Raw genomic sequence first — 23822 nt, 5'->3', positions numbered from 1 at the left:
TGTTTCAGAACCACTGGCTTTAAACAGGGTTCTCATCCCAGCTGTATGACAGGCTCACCGGGGGAACTTTTAAAAATGACGAATGGCTGGCCTCCTCCAGGCCACTGTGGGGCCTTTCACAACACACTCAGGCAACTGGGATGTGCAACTAGGAGTGGGAGCCTCTGGTTTCATGCTATCTGATTCCAGTAAGAAACAGTTCGCCCAGCAGTGCTGTGAGAAAGATGTAACTGACACACAAGAGAACCTCAAGGTTCTCCCACAGAGCATGACTAGGGGTGGGGGCTGCATGCAGGGAACGCCAGCTGATCGCAAGGGTCTGAGGACAAACAGGTCAACTTCCATCCAGTCTGACCTCAGAGATAGCAGCCAGCAGTGGGTGTAGCCACTGCACTCACACTCAACACCCTGCTTCAATCTGACTTTCCTTCTACTAACTTCTCTTCTGTTATTTTTGCTTTGCATTGTCATCTTCTGCACCTGAAAAAAGCACGAGTTATGTGGCCAAAGACAAGCACAATGATTCAGAGCACATCATTTTACAATGAAAATAATCCAGGAGTAGGGAGCAGAATTTAGCAAGTCACCTAAATTCCCCTAGCCCTTGATCATGTTTTACTCTAAGAGGAGGAGGCTGGATTAAATTATTTCCAAAGGTTCTGTTTTAATTTTTTACAGTACTACATTAATATTTTTTGAAAACAGGTCACATGTAAACTATACTCTACTATCTTCAAAAAACCAGACCCACAGAGAATTTATTGGAAGGTGTATTATCTTTCTGGTCTTTCCCTTTCTAAAGTCATGCCAGTTAAGCATACTGCATACAGATCTACTAGAAGTCCCAGCAATCAAGAAATAAAGCCTGAGTCTAAAGTAGAGACAGAGAGAGAGAGAGAGAGAGAGAGAGAGAGAGAGAGAGAGAGAGAGTGTGTGTGTGTGTGTGTGTGTGTGTGTGTAGCACTTGTGCTAGGGTGGAAACCTGAGGGGAGAAAGGTGTCATCTCAACTCAGTGTTCTTTGCTGCCCTTCCTTCTATCCTATGAGGAAACTGATAAATTATCTTCTGCAGCTGGAGGGTACGGAAAAAGAACTTTTTGGAACTCTACTGGATTAAAGGATGGAGACAAAGAAGCCCAGATTACAGGTGTGATCCTCTCCCAGGTGGGATACATTCTCCAAGGGCAAAATCTGTTTCTTCTTCTATAAAGTGCACACTGCCCCCCTCCCCACTCCGCACCTTAAGCCCAGTGGGCTGTTTCCTGAATTGATGTTTCTGATCACAGGTGCAGCGAGTAGCGTAGAAAGTTCAAAGCAAACTCAACACCACTTCTGGGCATCTGCTCTAAGTATGCGTACTTTTTCCCCTTGACAGTAAGAAGGGGCAAATGTTTTCAAATACACCAGAAGAGAATGTAAAGTCTTTGTTCACAGAAGCCTTCTCTTAAAAATAGAAACTTGAAGGACTTCCCTGGTGGTCTAGTGGTTAAGACTCCTCATTCTAAAGCTGGGGACGTGGTTCAATCCCTGGTCCAGGAATTAAGATCCCGCATGCTGTGGGGCAACTAAGCCCCCAAGCCACAATGAAGAGCTCTCCCAGCCAAAGAAATTTTAAAAACAACAATATTAAAGGTTAGTTAGTGCTTGTGCTCAGTAGTGTCCGACTCTTTGCAACCCCAAGGTCTGTAGCCTGCTAGGTTCCTCTGTCCAAGAATTCTCCAGGCAAGAATACTGGAGTGGGTTGCCATTTCCTCCTCCAGGGGATCTTCCTGACCCACGGATCAAACTTGAGTCTCCTGAATTGGCAGATTCTTTCACTGCAGCACCTGGGAAGCCCCAAAAATAAAGGTAGACTTAAAAAAAAAAGAAACTTGTAGTTCTTTCATATCACCAATGGCGGGGGTGGGGGAGGGGGAGGGGGAGGAGGAGGGGTGCACTTAAATACCATAAAACAGGAAACCAATAAAACTTTATTTACAAAAACAGACAGCAGCTCTTTAGGTCTCAGTTTCCTCACTCCTCAAATAGGATAAAGACTGTCTCCTGTTGAGGTTGCCATGGGAAGTTAATGAGATGAAGTATGGAAGGCTTATCTCACCCAGCCTGGTAGAAAAGGTAAGCACAGTAACTGCTGGAAACAACCATTACTTTATCCTTTTCAACTGCAATGCTCTCAAAATTTTCTCTATCCTTCAAAGGTCAGCTAAAATTCTATTTTCTTCATGACTGCTCCCTTGGGCACTCCAGGTCAAGCCTGGTCTCCTGCCTCTGGGCCTACCCTACCATGACTTACACCTATCTGCTCACATGATCTTTAAGCCCTGTCACTGGCTCTGTCTTAAGCTCTGCTGTCTTAAGTTCTTGGCGGCACTGGCTGCAGCTCCCTCATCCACAAAATCCAACAGAGGGAGGACTCATACACAAGAGATGCTGAACAAATATCTGCTCAACTAACCACAGAGTTCAAGGTGCTGCTTCTTGTCCCTTAAATCTAGACCTGCTGTTTTAGTTGCAGGAAAAAAGTCTTCTGTTCACAAGATGAAAATCAGTCCTCATCAAATGTCCTACTGGGGACATGTTAAGTTTTAATTCTTGAATATCCTTGGCTTCAAAAGAGATAGGATAAAAAAAGGAGGTGGGGAGCAGGGGGCAGGATAATTTAACACATGAGGATCGAGCACAGGAGTTCAAGTTGATTTATTTAAGCCTCTCTGCCAGCTTTTGTAAAAGTGGCCGATATCAGGACCTTGGTTTCTCTGTTCCCATCAGAAGAAAACAGTGTGTCTGAGTAACAGCCCAGAGGCTCTCAGAGCCAAGGCCTGGCCTCCCCTCCAGCCTGTGAGGAATGCTTCAGAGACAATGCTCTCGACAGGCCTGGCTTCCTCCCAAGAGCAGTTCTGGTCTGTCCCTGAACGTTCAGCACGCTGCAGCCTGGGGGAGGACCCAGGGGGCGGGGCGAGTGGCGAGGTACTGGAAGTGAGGGCAGGAAGGCTCAACCTTGACTTCTGAGCACCACCTCGAGAGGGCAGGACCGTGCTCCAGTGGAAAAGCAGGCCATAGCGAGCAGCTGGCCACCACCCTCCCCAGCCCTTGATCCCGCCAGCCATTCCAAGAGCGACCAAGGCAGCACCAGGTACCCTACATCTGGCTTTTCCCAAGTAACCAAGACATACACAGCACCACGGCAAAGCATTGCTCCCCTTCTCTGGAGTAAAGCAAACTTGAGTTAGGCCAGGAGCACGTGCAGAGCTATAATTAAAGCCCAGCTAGAAGCTTTCTTCTCTCCTTATGAGACAAATTCAATAAGCAAAGGGGGTTGCATGCATCTTTTCAAAGAAAAAAACTGAGGGGAACGTCACTGCTGGGTCTGGATGACGCAGTTCATGGAGAGAAGCATTTCAAGTTGATTTTCTGGGTGAGAGATGACTTTTCTCATCTAATACCACAATTTAACCACAAATAGGGCACATACCCTGTAGTACAATAACCACTTCCATGGCACTTACTGAAACGCTACCACAGCATCTCAATAAAACAAAGTCACCTGAAACACTAAGAAGAAAAATGTCCTCCTGTGTGGCCCTTATCAGTCACTCACCGGACATCCCAAGATCTCAGAGCAACACGATGATCCCTTTTGAAAAGGGGCTAATGGTTTTAGTGATGACAGTTTGATGAGCTGTATGGTTATATCCATTTAAGCAGAAATGGAATGAAAGGTAACGAGAACAGACACTAACCATGGTGAAATTCAACCATCCTAGGACCCGAGGGACTTTGCTAAAATGAGCAACACCACCAACAGTGTGTGAGGCTGATGTCATCACAGATTTGACTGTCCCTGTGGGTGTGTACAAGTGTGTACTTTTTTAGACCTGGATCAAGTTCATGTTTTTACTAAGGAAACATGAGTAGAGACATGTGTGGTCCAAAGTCCAGCTTCTCAATGGCACTGGTGGGACTAGCACCCGAGAAAATCTGACTCTGGGTTCAAATGTAATCTCCAACAACACTTCCAAGCTCCTCTGATCTTCTTTGTCTGTTCTGAGTCCTTAATAAGAACACAACGGAGATACTCTAACCATGAAGAATTTTATGGAAAAGCAGACCTTTCATTGGATCTTTACCTTCAGCAGATGTTTGGTTTAAAATGAACCATAAGACCTAGAGAAACCTATGCAGGTCAGGAAGCAACAGTTAGAACTGGACATGGAACAACAGACTGGTTCCAAATAGGAAAAGGAGTACGTCAAGCCGTGTATTATCACCCTGCTTATTTAACTTCTATGCAGAGTACATCATGAGAAACGCTGGGCTGGAAGAAGCACAAGCTAGAATCAAGATTGCTGGGAGAAATATCAATAACCTCAGATATGTAGATGACACCACCCTTATGGCAGAAAGTGAAGAGGAACTAAAAAGCCTCTTGATGAAAGTGAAAGAGGAGAGTGAAAAAGTTGGCTTAAAGCTCAACATTCAGAAAACTAATATCATGGCATCCGGTCTCATCACTTCATGGGAAATAGATGGGGGAACAGTGGAAACAGTGTCAGACTTTATTTTTTTGGGCTCCAAATATCACTGCAGATGGTGATTGCAGCCACGAAATTAAAAGACGCTTACTCCTGGAAGGAAAGTTATGACCAACCTAGATAGCATATTCAAAAGCAGAGACATTACTTTGCCAACAAAGGTCCGTCTAGTCAAGGCTATGGTTTTTCCAGTGGTCATGTATGGATGTGAGAGTTGGACTGTGAAGAAAGCTGAGTGCCGAAGAATTGATGCTTTTGAACTGTGGTGTTGCAGAAGACTCTTGAGAGTCCCTAGGACTGCAAGGAGATCCAACCAGTCCATTGTGAAGGAGATCAGCCCTGGGATTTCTTTGGAAGGAATGATGCTAAAGCTGAAACTCCAGTACTTTGGCCACCTCATGCGAAGAGTTGACTCACTGGAAAAGACTCTGATGCTGGGAGGGATTGGAGGCAGGAGGAGAAGGGGACGACAGAGGATGAGATGGCTGGATGGCATCACCAACTCAATGGATATGAGTCTGAGTGAACTCCGGGAGGTGGTGATGGACCGGGAGGCCTGGCGTGCTGCGATTCATGGGGTCTCAAAGAGTCGGACACGACTGAGCGACTGAACTGAACTGAACTGAAGACCTAGAGACTGTCATACTGAGTAAAGTCAGTCAGACAGACGGAGAAATATCATATGACATCCCTTACATGTGGAATCTAAAATGAAATGATACAAATCAACTTAGAATGCAGAAAGAGACTCACAGACTTAAAGAATGAACTTATGGTTGCCGGAGGAGGGAAGGATGGCGGGGGGGAAGAGATAGTCAGGGAGTTTGGGATGGACATGTACACACTGCTATATTTAAAATGGATAACCACAAAGACCTCCTGTATAGCACATGGAACTCTGCTCAATGTTATGTGGCAGCCTAGATGGAAGGGGAGTTTGGGGAAGAATGGATGCATGTATATGGATGGCTGAGCCCCTTCACTGTTCACCTGAAACTATTGCAACATTGTTAATCAGCTATCAGATCAGATCAGTCGCTCAGTCGTGTCCGACTCTTTGTGACCGCATGAATCGCAGCCCTATACCCCAATACAAAAAGTCTAAAAAAATTAAAAAAATAAAATGAACCATGAATACTCCCAAATGAAAAGTACCTTTTCTCTAGGGTTTAGCTGATCGATCTTAGCAGTGCTATTATGGAACAGGGTCAAGTCAAAGCATGTGGGTTTGAATTTCACATCTCTCCTGTCCAGAGCAGAAGGATGCCCATTAAGATAATTTCATACCCGTGACCTCCAAATGTGCTTTTTTCCACTTAGGACCAGGGACACCCCTGGGTTACAGCTGACTGCAATATTCTTGGTTACGTCATAAGGACAGGCTCTGTGCACTAGAGGAGGCTTCAGAACAAAGCAGAAACAAACAGCTTGTCCTCAGAGCAGCCTGACACAGGTATGTCTGGCATTCTTCCCCAGCCTCGGGCCTTGTTCTCTTACGCTGCAGTTTGTTTCTCTCACTGTTCAGTCTCCTGAGCGGTGGTTTCCGGTAGGCTGCTTCCACACGTCCCAGAAAGAACACTCATTTTGTATTTTATGGGGCTGCTGGTGGCAGGGAGAGAAAACCCAAGCTGAGATAGTGTTCTGAGAAGGTGATGCACAATGGCCTGAATCTCAGACTCGAATCCCAGGTCCAACCAGGACTTTGTCTCTGCAGGATGGAGTCAGTAACCATGTGACGAACACTGAGTGAGTGGGACCAGTACCAGGCACAGGCAGGTACTGTATATGTCTTTGCTGTGATTCCAGACAAGTGCCTGCTCTTCTTGCCCAAATACTTGAAGGCTCGTGACTAGGTCTGTCTTGCTGTATACAGAAGCCCCAGGAGAGCATCCTCTGTGTAATTTAGAGAGAGATTTCCAGCTTACCTACTGACTCCTGCTTTGCAAACTGAGTCTGCTTTAGCTGAGCATTTATAGACTGGTACCTTGTTATACCGGGCTTCCCTGGTGGGTCAGCAGTAAAGAATCTGCCTGCAATGCAGGAGATAAGGGTTCAATCCCTGGGTCAGGAAGATCCTTTGGAGAAGGAAATGGTAACCCTGGAGAAGGAAATGACAACCCACTCCAGGATTCATGGAAATCCCATGGACAGAGGAGCCTGCCAGGCTACAGTCCATGGGGTTGCAGAGAGCTGGACAACCCAACTGATGACTGAACAACCCACCACCAGCTTGTTAACAGCAGCTGCAAGGCTGGGTTAACAAGGTCTGCAGGTCAGTTAAGAAGAGTCTAGCCTGGTTCTGGACCAACGTCAAAGCTTCGTCTCTACTGAAACGCCTTCCCTCCCCGTCCCCTGGGTATGCAGCTCAGGCAGAGGCTGTCTGGGCTGCATCCTTCTCTCTGAGTGCCCACTGCAGGCGTTCTCTAGGGCAGTGCCAGGTGAACGGATGGGCAAGTAACTGAGGCAATGCTTCCCCTCGAGAGAGGTTTCTTTCTGAGTGAGGAATTTCAGGTGTCAGGGAACTGTGAGTAAGAAGTGTCTGAGGCAACAGTCAGGCCTTTCTTGTAAGTATTAACCTCACCAACATTTCAGCCTCTCTACACCTCTGTTCAATAGGCAAAAGCAGAAGAGTACTTAATGTCTTTTTCAAAATATTTTTGTAAACAAAATCATTTTTTAATAAAACGCAATAATTACTTGCCGGGTCTTTCAAGTGTTTTTCCAAATCTGGTTTTTCCCACAATAACCTATCTATTATTAGGAAAGCCTGAAGGGAAAGAAAAACAAGGCTATTTAGAATATAGTGTGTCCAGAGCAACTGCTCTGCACTCTATTGAGGACCTTCCAAGCCAGAGGCGGGGAGGCAGCGCTGCAGGTGCCTGGGGAGGCGCGTCGATAGCACTGACTCCACAATTACAGAGAGGCTGGACACAAAACACAATTACAGAGAGGCTGGACACAAAACTTCACAATTACAGAGAGGCTGGACACAAAACACCCGCCCCACCAAACGCTCCATGTCTTTCATCTTCCCTATAAAGAAGTCCCGGACGTTCTGATGAGAAGATTCAAATGAAAAAGTGACTTCTGTCCTCGCAGTGCAGCCAACCGGACTAAGTACAACCATCACCCCCGCTGTTAGCACAGTGCATGGATGCTACAGGGACCAGCAAAGGGCTGCAGCACCACTGAGGCCTGTGAGGCGAGTGTCGTGTTAACTGCTCAGTTGTGTCTGACTCTGCGACCCCATGGACTACAGCCCACCAGGCTCCTCTGTCCATGGAATTCACCAGTCAAGAATACTGGAGCGAGTAGCCATTCCCTTCTCCAGGGGATCTTTCCAATTCAAGGATCGAACCTACGTCTCCCACATTGCAGGCACATTCTTTACCGTCTGAGCCACCAGGGAAGCCCTGATATAAGGTGCTGCCTCCCTGAGAAAGAACTCAGAAAAGAGGAAGTGAGCTTATATTCAAGTCCTTTAAAATAAATCTCTCTTTAGTTCAGTCACTCAGTCGTGTCCGACTCTTTATGACCCCATGAATCGCAGCACGCCAGGCCTCCCTGTCCATCACCAACTCCCGGAGTTCACCCAGACTCACGTCCATCGAGTCAGTGATGCCATCCAGCCATCTCATCCTCTGTCGTCCCCTTCTCCTCCTGCCCCTAATCCCTCCCAGCATCAGAGTCTTTTCGATTGAGTCAACTCTTCGCATGAGGTGGCCAAAGTAGTGGAGTCTCAGCTTTAGCATCATTCCTTCCAAAGAACTCCCAGGGCTGATCTCCTTCAGAATGGACTGGTTGGATCTCCTTGCACTCCAAGGGACTCTCAAGAGTCTTCTCCAACACCACAGTTCAAAAGCATCAATTCTTTCGCGCTCAGCCTTCTTCACAGTGCAACTCTCACATCCATACATGACCACAGGAAAAACCATAGCCTTGACTAGACGGACCTTTGTTGGCAAAGTAATGTCTCTGCTTTTGAATATGCTATCTAGCATGGTCATAACTTTCCTTCCAAGGAGTAAGTGTCTTTTAATTTCATGGCTGCAGTCACCATCTGCAGTGATTTTGGAGCCCCCAAAAATAAAGTCTGACACTGTTTCCACTGTTTCCCCATCTATTTCCCATGAAGTGGTGGGACCAGATGCCATGATCTTCGTTTTCTGAACGTTGAGCTTTAAGCCAACTTTTTCACTCTCCACTTTCCCTTTCATCAAGAGGCTTTTTAGTTCCTCTTTACTTTCTGCCATAAGGGTGGTGTCATCTGCATATCTGAGGTTATTGATATTTCTCCCAGCAATCTTGATTCCAGCTTGTGCTTCTTCCAGCCCAGCGTTTTTCATGATGTACTCTGCATATAAGTTAAATAAGCAGGGTGACAATATACAGCTTTAACGTACTCCTTTTCCTATTTGGAACCAGTCTATTGTTCCATGTCCAGTTCTAACTGTTGTTTCCTGACCTGCATACACATTTCTCAAGAGGCAGATCAGGTGGTCTGGTATTCCCATCTCTTGAAGAATTTTCCACAGTTTATTGTGATCCACACAGTCGAAGGCTTTGGCATAGTCAATAAAGCAGAAATAGATGTTTTTCTGGAACTCTCTTGCTTTTTCCATGATCCAGAGGATGTTGGCAATTTGATCTCTGCTTCCTCTGCCTTTTCTAAAACCACCTTGAACATCAGCAAGTTCACGGTTCATGTATTGCTGAAGCCTGGCTTGGAGAATTTTGAGCATTACTTTACTAGCGTGTGAGATGAGTGCAATTGTGCAATAGTTTGAGCATTCTTTGGCATTGCCTTTCTTTGGGATTGGAATGCAAACTGACCTTTTCCAGTCCTGTGGCCACTGCTGAGTTTTCCAAATGTGCTGGCATATCGAGTGCAGCACTTTCACAGCATCATCTTTCAGGATTTGAAAGAGCTCAACTGGAATTCCATCACCTCTACTAGCTTTGTTTGTAGTGATGCTTTCTAAGGCCCACTTGACTTCACATTCCAGGATGTCTGGCTCTAGGTCAGTGATCACACCATCGTGATTATCTGGGTCGTGAAGATCTTTTTTGTACAGTTCTTCTGTGTATTCTTGCCATCTCTTCTTAATATCTTCTGCTTCTGTTAGGTGCATACCATTTCTGTCCTTTATCGAGCCCATCTTTGCATGAAATGTTCCCTTGGTATCTCTAATTTTCTGGAAGAGATCTCTAGTCTTTCCCATTCTGTTGTTTTCCTCTATTTCTTTGCATTGATCGCTGAAGAAGGCTTTCTTATCTCTCCTTGCTATTCTTTGGAACTCTGCATTCAGAGGCTTATATCTTTCCTTTTCTCCTTTGCTTTTCGCTTCTCTTCTTTTCACAGCTATTTGTAAGGCCTCCCCAGACAGCCATTTTGCTTTTTTGCATTTCTTTTCCATGGGGATGGTCTTGATCCCTGTCTCCTATACAATGTCAAGAACCTCATTCCATAGTTCATCAGGCATTCTATCTATCAGATCTAGGCCCTTAAATCTATTTCTCACTTCCACTGTATAATCATAAGGGATTTGATTTAGGTCATACCTGAATGATGTAGTGGTTTTCCCTACTTTCTTCAATTTAAGTCTGAATTTGGCAATAAGGAGATCATGGTCTCAGCCACAGTCAGCTCCTGGTCTTGTTTTTGCTGACTGTATACAGCTTCTCCATCTTTGGCTGCAAAGAATATAATCAATCTGATTTCGCTGTTGACCATCTGGTGATGTCCATGTATAGAGTCTTCTCTTGTGTTGTTGGAAGAGGGTGTTTGTTATGACCAGTGCCTTTTCTTGGCAAAACTCTATTAGTCTTTGCCCTGCTTCATTCTGTATTCCAAGGCCAAATTTGCCTGTTACTCCAGGTGTTTCTTGACTTCCTACTTTTGCATTCCAGTCCCCTAAAATGAAAAGGACATCTTTTTGGGTGTTAGTTCTAAAAGGTCTTGTAGGTCTTCATAGAACCGTTCAGCTTCTTCAGCGTTACTGTTTGGGGCATAGACTTGGATTACTGTGATATTGAATGGTTTGTCTTGGAAACAAACAGAGATCTGTCGTTTTTTTTTTGTTTGTTTTCTGTCGTTTTTGAGATTGCATCGAAGTACTGCATTTCGGACTCTTTTGTTGACCATGACGGCTAATCCATTTTTCTGAGGGATTCCTGCCTGCAGTAGTAGATATAATGGTCATCTGAATTAAATTCACCCATTCCAGTCCATTTCAGTTCGCTGATTCCTAGAATGTCGACATTCACTCTTGCCATCTCTTATTTGACCACTTCCAATTTGCCTTGATTCATGGACCTGACATTCCAGGTTCCTATGCAATATTGCTCTTTACAGCATTGGACCTTGCTTCTATCACCAGTCACATCCACAGCTGAGTACTGTTTTTGCTTTGGCTCCATCCCTTCATTCTTTCTGGAGTTATTTCTCCACTGATCTCCAGTAGCAAACTGGGCACCTACTGACCTGGGGAGTTCCTCTTTCAGTATCCTCTCATTTTGCCTTTTCATACTGTTCATGGGGTTCTCAAGGCAAGAATATGGAAGTGGTTTGCCATTCCCTTCTCCAGTGGACCACATTCTGTCAGATGTCTCCACCATGACCTGCCCATCTTGGGTTGCCCCACGGGCATGGCTTAATTTCACTGAGTTAGACAAGGCTGTGGTCCTAGTGTGATTAGATTGACTAGTTTTCTGTGAGTATGGTTTCAGTGTGTCTGCCCTCTGATGCCCTCTTGCAACATCTACCGTCTTACTTGGGTTTCTCTTACCTTGGACGTGGGCTATCTCTTCACGGCTGCTCCAGCAAAGCACAGCCGCTGCTCCTTACCCTGGAGGAGGGGCATCTCCTCACCGCCGCCCTTCCTGATCTTAAACGTGGGATAGCTCCTCTAGGCCCTCCTGCGCCCGCACAGCCACGGCTCCTTGGACATGGGGTTCGTTGTCCCTGCCGCCGCCCCTAGCCTGGGGTGTGGGGTTGGTCTTCCCGGCCGCCGCCCCTGGCCTCGGGCGTGGGGGCGTGGGGTAGCTTCTCCGGGCCGCCCCTGGCCTTGGGCGTCGGGGCGTGGGGTAGCTCCTCTCGGCCGCCGCCCCTGACCTCGTTCGCGGGGTAGCTCCTCCCTGCCGCAGCCCCTGACCTCGTTCGTGGGTTAACTCCTCTCGTCGCAGCCCCTGACCTCGGATGCGGGGTAGCTCCTCTCGGCCTTTCCTGCGCCGTCGCAGCCTGGCACTGTCGGCCGCTGCCCCTGACCTCGGACGTGGGGTAGCTCCTCTTGGCCGCAGCCCTTCAGGCATGGGGTACCTCCTCTCGGCCGCGCTTCGCCTGCGCTTAGTGCGCCGGTCGCAGCCGCCACATTTACCTGAGATGACCCTACCGATACCAGCTTCAGATGCTTACACAGGACACCCAACAAACCGTCCAGTTTTTGTTTTTAAAAAGAAGGTCAACATAGATATAACAATTATCCCAGTCATGACCTCACAGATACAGCTGAAAAAACACTTTTTAAAGACTATTTTAAAAAGCAGTACAGCAAATGGTTAAGTTTGAGACCCAGTCATCTCCAACCACGGATGAAAAAAAGAAGTTTCCAGGTTATGGAGTGGGAAAAAGAACAAGCAGTGAATTTTTGATGCATAGTAACTGAAGCTAGAAATGGATGAAATAGCAGATTAGACACAACTGAGAGTACAAGTGAATTAGAGGAATGCAGAAGAGAAAAAAGGTGCAAAAAACTCAAGAGAGAGTATGCAGGTGTGAGAATGTCCACCACACATCTAACAGGAGTTCCAGACGGAACTGATGGAGGAGGAGGAAGTATGGAGAAGACAAAGCCTAAGGACTTTCCAAAATTAAGAAATACATGAATCCATGACTTGGATGCATACAATCCTGAGACAAGAGTGAACTACTATTTAGGTACATTTTGTTTTTATTCTTAAACACAAGTTTAGAAACATCTTTAAAGAAAAAGGTTACCTACAAAACAAACAAAAATGGGACTGCGGCAGACTTCTCTGGAATAAATCTGCAACGTGCTGGGGGAAAATAACTGCTAATTTAGAATTCTATGCCCTGCTAAATTATGTTCAAGCATACACACACACAGATGATACTCAGGGACTAAGAGTTTAGCTTTCACTGAAAAGGAACTACTTCAGAAGAAAACTGAAGCTCAAAGCAAAGAATGGGTTTCACAGATGAATAGTGTACAAAAAAAAAAAAAAAAAAAAAAATCAGTCAGCACAGACTGTAATGATGACTGTTTAGGGTCTCAGAAAGAGGCAGAATGAAACCCTGACAGCAATATCATGGATGATGGGGGCTCAAAGCCCAAATCATCTATGATCCTTGCAATGTTTAGGAGTAGAAACAGCAATTCACTTTAGAATTTATTAAGTCAAAGGTGCATGTTGAAAACTTACAAGTAGCTACTAAATAATAAGTAACTTTCAAATCAGCAAAATGAAAAAAAAGTTCAACAGAAAGCAGGAAAGAAAGCAAAAAAGCAAAGAAAACTTACACACAAAAGGTGATAGAAATCATTCTAAAATAATAATGAGCATACTAAGTGAAAATGGATTAAAATTTCCCCATTAAAAGTGTCAAGATTCAATCATTAACTCCTAACTGTATGCCTGGCAAAAATCACTCACTCACTCACATTGGCAAAGGGGACACATCCAAGAACATTCAATGCAGCATTGTTTTTTGTTTTGGGGGGAGGTTTCTGATCAGAGAGAAAAAAAGTGCTTTTTAATTCCTTCTTAACTGCAAAAGCCCTTTATCTCAAATGCCAACATATACATTTATTTCTAGCTAGTAAAACACATGAGAACCACAGCCTAGGAGAATAAATAGGAAAATAACGAAACTGTGCTTATGTACTATATCAAAAAAATACAAAATGCAAAACAAGAATGAAGTTTCTGTGACAGAGAAAGATAGTGTTGGGAGATAATTCTTCAAGGATCTCCACACTGTTAAATTGGAAACAACGTACATGTCCACCCAAAGAAAAATGGATCAAATGACTGATCCAACAGTTAAGTAACAAAGAGGAGTTAAAACTAATGAATGAAATCCCTAAGATTCGAAGTATCTTCTCAAAACATAATGCTGACTGAAAAAAGCTACTTGAAAAAGAGTATATATAAGCCATACACCACTCATGTAAGTTAAAAAAAAAAACAACTCTCCAAATAGACTATAAGTTGTCACATATATACATACATATGTGGAAAATGTATAGAAACATAGCCAGGAAAGAAACATGCACTTCAGAAGAACGTTACATCTGTGAAGGGGCTATACCTGTGATGCCTTTTTGTCATGTACCTAGAGAAATATTTGTGATTTTATTTTCCATATTCTGAAGTAGTTTCAAACTTACAATTCTAAGTAAAAATTGAAAAAGGAAAGAAAAAAGAATAAGTTCTGAATCTATGCCAATTCAGATCACTGATCCAGTTGGCAACCAATCATTTTCTAAAATTACATTTAAATGTTCTGAATCTTTGCTGCATGTTACTGGATTTTCTCACACTACTTTACCAACACACAGTTCTCACTGCAAGGGAATAAACAAACTAACACTCAAAAAACAATCGTGTTTTTAGTCTGTGATTTATCTTTGTTAAAGTATTGATAAAACATGGTTGCAACATTCGCTTTTTTCTGTTTCAATGCTGGAGCCATGCTAACAACAGGACAAAAAAGATGTGGAAGGAACACTGTAACCACAGCCAGTGAGGTGCCTGTGAGGGACAGGCTGGAGGGCACATCCCCAGGACGCCGTGATGGGGGAGAAGGCATCAGGCTCCGTGGGACCATGAGGAGGCAGGAGAGGCTGGGATCACTGCTTCAGAGCCAAGCCCTCAAGAGGACACAGAGGAACTGACCTTGAGACAGGTCCTTAGAAATGAGACAGGGACTGTCAAACTGAGGCGGGTTTGGGTCTGAAGAAATCGGGAGTTTCTAGGGGGCAGAGACCCAAAGAAAGGAAGAACCTCGTTTTGGGGGTTTGAGTAGATGGGGTACAGGAAGGCAGCCAGCAGTTCTCTTCATTCAAGTTCAAGGTCTACATGCTGACTCTGCTTCCCGCTGCTAGGGCTGAGTCCTACGATTTCTGCACCGGATGCTCCCCTCTGGACTGTGACACACCAAGCAATTAGATCCTCCTTGCTTTGGTGACAAGAGCCCAGAGGCCAGGAGAGCACGGCAGACACACCAGAAAAGTCCCAGGTCAGGACAGAGCAACCACCTGAGTGTTTGAGATGTCAACTAAGGAGTTATTCTACTGGCTGAGAACAACAGGGGAAACCCAGTCCAGTGCAGCCCTGAATAAGGAGGGAAAAGTCACAACCTGGCATTGGTGGGTGGGGATTCTCTGATCTTGGGGATGAGGGAAGGGAAAGACATATGGATGATCTGAAAACACAGTGGGGCTTCCATTCAGATGAAACATGCCCTGCCCCTTGGGGGCAGGGTGGGTAGAAAGGCTTGCAAGATTTTTATGTCTACTGTGAGCACACAGTTTTACAAAGCTGAGTAAGTAATACAAAATTAGTTGTTTCTCTTTTATAACTTGACACTTTATTTTCAAGCCTTTACCACTCACTGTGATCTCAGACAACACCTAATCCCAATCTAAAACATACTGTTGTTCAAACATACAATACTTCTAATTCAGAGATCTGTGACCTTTTCCCCGGAAATAAACATCAAGTTCCTGAGGTAATTAGAAGTAAAGCCATAGGTATACCTATGGCTGATTCATGTTGATGCTTGGCAGAAACAAACACAATTATCCTTCAATTAAAAATAAATAAATTTAATTATTAAAAAAAGTTAAGCCATGTCTCTCCTTTTGATTTTCTTTCCACCAAATGCATAAGCGATACCTTAAACTGAATTTCACAGTTTTAAGATAGTCATTTGGTTATTTTCCTTCTTCAGGTCATTTTAAAGCTTCAGTGACTCCCCTTTCATTTTCATCTCCCTCTTTCAAATAAGATTTCTCTTGTCTACTTGCAACAGTTAATTTTATTTATATTAACCCAGAACTTATGGGGAGGGAGGCAGGAGTGGGGTTCAGGATGGGGAACACATGTACACCAGTGGCGGATTCATGTCACTGTATGGCAAAACCAATACAATACTGTCAAGTAATTAGCCTCCAATTAAAATAAATAAATTTATATTAAAAAAAAACCCAGAACTTTGCCAAACAGGTATGAATTCATACCACAGGATTAAACAAACAAAAATATCAATGGTTACATATTTATTTTTAAAATTCTTTACAGACCCAAATACACAGATAAGCAGGAGAATAAATAAAGACTAATGGTCATGACCACACCAATGGTGCGACCACAGGCAATGGATCTAACTCTTGGCATATTTCCCTGAAGTGAGGGGCCCAGCTGGGCTCCAGGATCCCTTTAATTTGTTCAGTTATAAAACCCCATAATTGTCCTGTGTTTTAGTATTCACTGGACTATAAGTGCTAAGAAAAGAAAAAAGGGAAAAACCAGTAGCTACAATGAAATTTAAAAGTTGACAAAAGATATGTTATCAGGATATTCCTGAAGGGTTTATCTAAGTACAGGAAAAAAAAAAAAAGTCAGACAAAATCCAAAGTAAATATCATCTAATGTGGATACTAGGGTTAATTTTCAACTCGAGAATATCTGCTCTGGCTCTATTTTTATAAACTTGATTTAAGGATTATTGTCTCCGTATCCATTACTTCTCTATGTATTCTAAGTTGTGAGTTAAACATATTTAACCTCCTTTGTATATTTCCTACATCTCTATATTCAGGGCTTAGATACTGCTCAACGTTTTCTAATGTTCCCACCAAGCTGCCTTGGAGGAAAAATTGGTACTTCCTATTACAACGCGCTTATTAACAGATCCCCCAAATTCAGTCACATGCACTTGGCAGCAATTTACCCAGCACTTTCTTCCCCTCTTTACCAGTGAATTAGCTGTTTGAGAGGTTAAATTGTGAAGTTGTGATTATATCTCTAGGGCTTGAGAAATATATTCGGCAGATAACTTAAGTTCTATAAGATTTAATAGTCTTAAATACTTTTTCTCTAGAGTATTGCTATGTGCAATAATTAACTCTATAAGAGCCTTCATAAGGACATGGCTCTCTTATCTATCAAGTGTGGGAAAGTATGCGGTTCACTCTGAGACCCCCGACAGCTCACTGCGGCTTTGTCCCTGGAACACAGAGAAGAGCACAGGGCTGGGCCCGGGCCTGTCACTGCCCCTGCCTCCAGGCCTGCAATCTCCATCTCGGAGGCTAATTAAACTGCTTTCGCTCTAGAACAGGACAGAAAAGAAGCAAAAAAAGGAGTTGTAAGCATTTCACACACTGTTGGCATAAAAGCAATGAGAATAGCATCTCTAAATTCTTAATCATAAAACCTTTACCTCGCTTTATGAAATTTACGTGGGGGAACCTGACCCAGGCCTCCCTCTGCGGCAGTGTCTCTGACCATCGGACACAGTGCTTCCCACCAGCTCCTGCATCACAGACCCCCTGCACATACCCACACAGTCAGACAGACCTCCATCACAGCTCGAGGCTGGTGGGGAAATCACTGTAAGATTCATATTAGTTTCTCTCCTTTTCCTCTCCTTGGAGAATTAAAGTCACAATGAAAGGTTAAAAATCTAAGCAGGAGTACTTGAAAGTGTTTGTTTTCTGTATGGCGTCATTCTCCGCCCCAGAGATTTAGGAGTCGTCTTGTGCTGTAAACCTGAACAGTGTAGTTCTACTCCTAAAACGCATATAAATCGTGCTTATCCCAGAGAGAGCTTTCCTCTCCTTCTACTTTAAAGCCCAACTGTACTGTCAAAACAGGAGGCTTAAGTGCTGATCTGATGTTATCGTTCACTCTTACTTGAGCCTTTCAGATCATCAAATTTGGTTTTCAACATGTTTGTTTTATAGAAGAAACAATCTGGCCTGAACTTATATAGACCATTCAAACCCTAAACACCAACCTCACTATCTACTCTTCTCAGCTTTTTATAAAAATAACTTGTCCAATCTCCAAGCTGTTGACAGTGATCAGATCAAGGTGGAGAGAGGCTGGCTGACCACAAACACACCAGACGCAGACTCTGCCCACTTCCTCCCCCCACCGCCTCCCAGGAAGAATCAGGCATTTATTAAACGCTTCCTAATAAGATGCTCACAGATCTGTTTTTTTGCGTTTTGTTCAATTTCTACTCTGTACTTTGCTTGCATGAGCACGTTTCTGAAAATGTTTAATTCTGAGCGTAACACAAAACATACATAACAAAAGAATAGCAAAGGCTTCTATTTTAGATATTCCAGAAGGCACATTTGTACAAATAACTCCAGTGTTTTGAAAAATCGATTTTAGAACATCCTTAAAATGCATTCCTGTACCTGTCCTCCCCTCCCCCACCCCACCACTGGCCTTCTCCACTTAGGCCTGGGATTCAGGACAGTGACACAAGTACCCTGAAGCAAGAGGAAGCATGTCAGCCTCTGACTTACCTCACAGAACATGTAGAGAGACAGCAGAGTGAGTCCGAGGTTGTACACCACTAAAATCCCCCGGCAGGAGAACGGTTGCCTAGTCTTCATATATTTTGGTCCCAGCCACACAATTAGCAAGTACAGGATGGAGCAGACCAAGGTGGGGACGTAATTGTCCAGAAGAAACCATCCTTCTACTCGAGTATCTGGAAAATTGTAAAAGAAAAAACATTCAGTGATAATAAAGTAGATATAAAAATAATCACAATGTGCTTTGAACATGAAAAAATTTTCTCTAACCACAATGTTCCCAAGCCAAAAAAGCAACTTAAAGAGGAACTGTGAGTCTTCAATGCATAGGCTCAAGGTGAGGCTCTCATTCATGTTCTAAACAGTAATGTGCATATTACCAGGGGCTTTGCTAAATGACTTTTATAAAATCTGTTCTTAAGAATCTTAAAGAAAACAAGGAGAAAGCTCAATTTTTCACTAACTGGATTGATTAACCAGGCTTGCTGAATTATGCATGGGTCAAGGAAACCCTAGAAGTGGCAATCTTTGAGCTCCGAAGCTCTCCATGTCAGCCCAGTGTCAGCCAGTCTGTCTGGCATGTGCAGACTCAAAAATGTGCCACTCGGCCAGCTCAGAGATTGTCTTTGATTCAACAGGCCTCATCTGCGGAGTGCCATAGTCAACAGCAGCAGGGGTGATAACTTTTTAAAAAGTGAGAGTGAAGCAGCAAACGACCAGATAAGAGAAGAGCAGAAGCGTGAGAGAGAAGACCTACATTATTGATTCAAGGACATTACTGATGCAGGAAGGACCTCCTGCCTCCCCTTCCCTCCCCTCCCCTCGGCAGGAAGGAGGAGGAAAAGGACAGTGGACCAGCCCCTTCTTTGACCTCCTGGCTCAGCCATCTTGCTACTCTCTCTCCAGGGCTCTCTCCCTTGACCTTGCAGGACAAGCACAGCTTAAGTAGAACATATGTCCACTTGGGGAAACACTGTCAGTCTCCTTTCTTGCAGACACCCTAAATTCTCCCAGTGTCTCTTTTTCTTGGCTTCAGAAGGAGACTCCATCCACCCTCTGCCCACTGATGCTAGGGTGGTGGTGATGGTGGTTTCACTGATCTGTGCTTCTGAGAAGCCCTTTAGGGAAGTGGCTGCCCCAGCAAACTTATTAGTAACAAGAGGATTCTTAACACCTTTTGTTCTCAGCTGTGGGCCTGAGTCAATTCTGAGAACACAAGTTCCTACTTAGCAACTAACATCAGACCTTTATGTATGTTTATGTGTTGGTGATGGACAGGGAGGCCTGGCATGCTGCAATTCATGGGGTCACAAAGAGTAGGACACGACTGAGCAACTGAACTGAACTGATGTGTGCATAACAACACAAACATAATGAATGCCCCTATGAAAACCTCCCATTTCCTTTTATTTAAAGCTGTTTTGCATCTTGCAAATTTATTTTAATTAAATTAAAATTTCTAACAGATCTTCATTTTCCTATGTCACCAAGTATCCAAGTATTTCCTAGGTGGCTGGCCCTAACCCCAGGTGGTAAATCCTTAGGGAGCTAGTCAATCATGAAGCCCTAACCCACCCCCAGGGGACTGGTTCAGATAAGAGCATGTGGAGCAACTGCGGCCACTGAGCTCTGAGGAGACGACAGTTTGTAAAGTGCTCTGGGGAAGAGTTTTCTGGTTCTTAAAACCATGCAAAAGATCAGACTTTTTTCTCCTCCTCTGGCGGTGCAGCCTGGAGCTTCAGCAGCCAATCTGCAACCACAAAAGCTGGGGGGCCCTGACCTGAGCACACAGCTGCCGACACACTGAGGAGGCAAGGTAGGAAATGACAAGAACAGGGTCCTTGGGCAACATCACAGGGCCCCTAGAAGAACTCAGATCTCACAATGTTCCTATTGCTGTTGTTCGGTTGCTAAGCTGTGTCTGACTCTCTGCGACCCCATGGACCGCAGTGTGCCAGGCTTCCCTGTTCTTACACAGGTCAAACTCATGTCCACTGAGTCAGTGATGTCATCCAACCATCTCATCTTGTCATCCCCTTCTCCTCCTGCCCTCAATCATTCTCAGCATCAGGGTCTTTTCCAATGAGTTGACTCCGCATCAGGTGGTCCAAGTATTGGAGCTTCAGTCCTTCCAATGAAAGCTAATAATTTTTATTACTGTTTCAGCCATTTAAAATTAGAGTTTTGATCCTACAACACTGAAAGAAGGCATCATCCCAACATGAGCACAGACAGATGGATCTGGCTTGTTCTTTTCCAGGGGCCACACAGTAATTTAGCTTGTTCCCCATGGAACAAGTTTTGACAAGCAGTACCACTAAGCAGCCTCCTTATACACATCTCTGCTGAGTCAAAGGGCACATGCATTTTAATTTCAACAGAAAACACAACTGCCCTCCAGAGAGGTTACCTGGGTAGACTTTCTCTACTTCCTCACTATTATCACAGATGGCATAAGCCTTACTGCATCCCTGCCTTACTAACAGATGAAGTTCCTTTTATTGTTTTCTTTGTATTTTAAAAACCATGAGTCAAATGGAGATTCTATCTGTTTAAAAGCCTCTGGGAGTTTTCCTATGAATTGTTCTGTGAACCTCCCAAGTTCCCTCTTTACAGGTGACATGTTAGAGATGACATTAGAAGAAGGTGTACTATTTGGAGCTGACTTACTTGTCCTGAAGGACAATGAAAGATGAGGGTAAGAAGTGAGCTCAGGCACGTATACTTATCCAGTGATGTGACACATCACAAAAAAGGGCTTTAGAAAGCCCTTAAAACTGTAAAACCGGAAGGGTTTTAAACCCCTATTGCAGCAGTGTATTTTGAAAATCGGATTCAGCTGGAGACTGACAAGAACTGAGCAACCCGTGCCACCAACAGTGGTGAAATCTGTGGCACGCTCAGGCTGTAAGCTTGCAACACAGTCCGATCTCCACTGAAGTCAGCAGAGGTTCCCGCACCTGTGTCTCTGCCCCGGCAGTCAGGGGACCTTGCACCTGTTCATGACTTCAGGACTCCAAGCCCCTGGTATCTAATCACTGGAAAATGAGCATGGTTTCTAGACTGTCTTCATGCAATATTCACAAGTTGCCTGTAACAAGGAGTGGGAGGAAGGATGGGAGAGCAAGACTCAAAACCACCTTACCTCGGGGGCCAAGCCATGCCCGGAAATAGGTGCTAAGCGATGCATCAAAGTGCTCCATTTTAAAACCTATTAAGAAAAAGAGACATTGATTAATCTCTACTCAAAATGCTTTCTGTAGTTTTTTTTTTTTTTTTTTTTTTCATAAAACAAGAACAAATTCTTTTCAGAGAAGACACTCTGGACAAGGTTAAGTTCCTCATGTTCAAACAACTTCTTTTTTAAACTCACAAAAGTAACTTACGTGCTAAGTTCTCATTTGAAAAGCAAAAGGAAAGACACAATCCCGTGAATTCACTTTATAAATAAGTGAAGCGCCAGTTTTCTGTGCTTCTTTTCTCAGCTCCATAAAAATTCTCTCTGTGAAGCTGAAATCTCAGAGGGGAGAAGGACAGAACTGGATAGAAAGCAGGCAGAAGGGGGAAAGTCCATCAGGGCAAACAGGACTGCCATGGGGAGAAAATGGTTCCTCTGCTGGGTGTTTTTATTAATTACTGTCCTAACATACTTCACGTCCACAGCAAAAAATTCAAACATTTAAAATGAAAAGAAGCAGTAAGAAAAATCTCATCATTCTGGTCCAACACAATCCCTCAGACCCACTGTCAGAAGGAGCTTACTGGTACCATTTCTTGGGTATACTTCTGGAGGTTTCTCTCCTCTAAGCACAAAAGATAACACATGCTGAATGAGTTTCTGTAACTGTTGGTCGCAACCCATTAATATTGATACATGATCAAGTCAACTTTGCATTAAAAAGAACAAACTAATCATCATAATCAGAGTGCTCTGTCCTTAGGTAGAATGAATAAATACTGCCATGAATCTTCAGTGTTACTGTACCATTATTTATGAGTGTGATGTAAACTACATTCTTACTGAGGTAAGCACAAAAGAAAAAAGTTGGGAAAACACGTACACTGAGTACTGTATGTATTATGACATCTTGGAGATTGTCTCATAACAGTGGTTAGAGACCCACCTCCATCTTCCAAGATTTTACAACTCCCTACTTTCCCCCCATTTGAAATTTACATTTACAAGCTAGTGAAGCATCTTTTCATCTGTGCATTTATTTACTATATGTTCTATACGAAAGTCAGGAGGCACATTTTTAACTGTCTTGGTCGTTACTATTATAGAAATAACCACAAGTATTTTTCCTTCCAAGGGCAAAGGAAAAATTGGTTTCATCAACTAGCAGTTTAATGCAACGTCTCTCCCTTAGCTGGCCACGCTGAAGCCTACGTCTTATCCTTTGTCTAATTTCATGGATAACTACCCTAAAGTAGTTTGAAATTACCTAATGGATTCTAGTAGTTACAACTGAGTTAACCCAGCCTGGTTGTGGGAGGCACAGGCGTAGCCATCAATGACATCTTGAAAGCCACAGCTACTAGGGTTCTGTCCCAACATCTATCCTTCCCTGGGGATGACTCAGGAGGTCACCTGGCAGACTCCTTTCAGCCAAGAAGCCACCAGCTCCCCACACACCCAAATGCCAACAATTAGACACACCACCTTTGCCCCTCAGCAGTTACCCAACCAGAGAAGCACAACAGGCTGGCGGGGGTTAAGTGGTTCCATGTGGGCTCTTTCTCAGACAATCTGGGTTTGAAACCCATTTTCTCCACTTACTAGTAATATGACCTTGGACCATAGGAGTTATTTAACCTCCTACCTGCTGTTGTTGCTGTTTAGTCGCTCAGTTGTGTCTAACTTGCTTGCAACCCCACAGACTGTGGCCCTCCAGGCTCTTCTGTCCATGGAATTCTCCAGGCAAGAATACTGGAGTGGGTTGCCATTTCCTTCTCCAGGGATCTTCCCGACCCCAAGACTGAACTTGCATCTCCTGTGCTGGCAGGAGGATTCTCTCCTGCTGGGCCACCACAGCAGTCCCTCCCTGTTCCTGCCCGCAACATGTGGGAAATAATTGCCCCTTGGGGGCAAAAATTCCAGCTGGGGCAGGAACACACACGCGTAAAGTAAATGTTGGCATGAAAAATAAAGCATGGTAAAGGGGATGGGATCGTGGAGCAAAAATTTTCTTTGGAAAATGAAGTTGCCACTCGCAGAAGGTAACCACAGAGCAAAGAGAAAGGGCACTCCAGTTCAAGGGCCAGCTGGGGGCAGTGGCCCGGAGACATCTGTACCCCCCCTCCCCGCCCACCAGGGTTCACAGAAATCAACCCCAAGGCGTGGGGAGCATGTGGCTACAGGCTGGAAGGAGAGGCGGCACCTTAGCTGTGCTCACAGCCTGTCCCCACATCCCCTTCACAGCTAGCTCCCCAGCTGCCCAGCCACTGCAGAACAGGACAAAAGGTCCCAGCGAGTGAACTCCTCCCGCTGGGCGGCCCGCCCCGCTGGGTGAACTGGGCACTCGCTGAGCGGCCTGTGGGCTGAGCTGTACTCTTTTGTACTGTTCTAAAAGAACAGGAGAGGCACGGGGCCCTGCCAAGCCCTTGACACTCTGCCTGGTGATCGGGGATCACGGGAACGGCATGACCCACTTTGCACAACGTCCAAGTGCACGGCCAGGTCTGCGGCCTGACCGCCCATGGCAGATTCCCAT

General features: G+C 44.5%; 1 protein-coding gene across 2 annotated transcripts in view; it reads right to left on the bottom strand.

The window, feature by feature from the left end:
• ELOVL5 (ELOVL fatty acid elongase 5) overlaps positions 1-23822 on the bottom strand; it is a 73356-nt gene that overhangs the window by 9895 nt on the left and 39639 nt on the right. Inside the window, exons 2-3 of one of the 2 annotated variants that reach the window (XM_006051111.3) lie at positions 21254-21319; positions 18097-18284 (exon numbers count right to left, since the gene is read on the bottom strand). In XM_006051111.3, coding sequence (XP_006051173.1) covers positions 18097-18284; positions 21254-21311 — 246 coding nt within the window. In that variant the 5' untranslated portion in view covers positions 21312-21319. Of the gene's footprint in view, positions 1-16771; positions 16887-18096; positions 18285-21253; positions 21320-23822 lie in introns of those variants that run through there. The other variant, XM_025268320.2, reaches the window with a different exon arrangement.

This window comes from Bubalus bubalis, chromosome 2 (assembly GCF_019923935.1).
Source record: "Bubalus bubalis isolate 160015118507 breed Murrah chromosome 2, NDDB_SH_1, whole genome shotgun sequence".
Taxonomy (NCBI): Eukaryota; Metazoa; Chordata; class Mammalia; order Artiodactyla; family Bovidae; genus Bubalus; species Bubalus bubalis.
The sequence above is the reverse complement of the archived record's forward strand: the minus strand, read 5'-3'. Positions and strand labels throughout refer to the sequence as shown.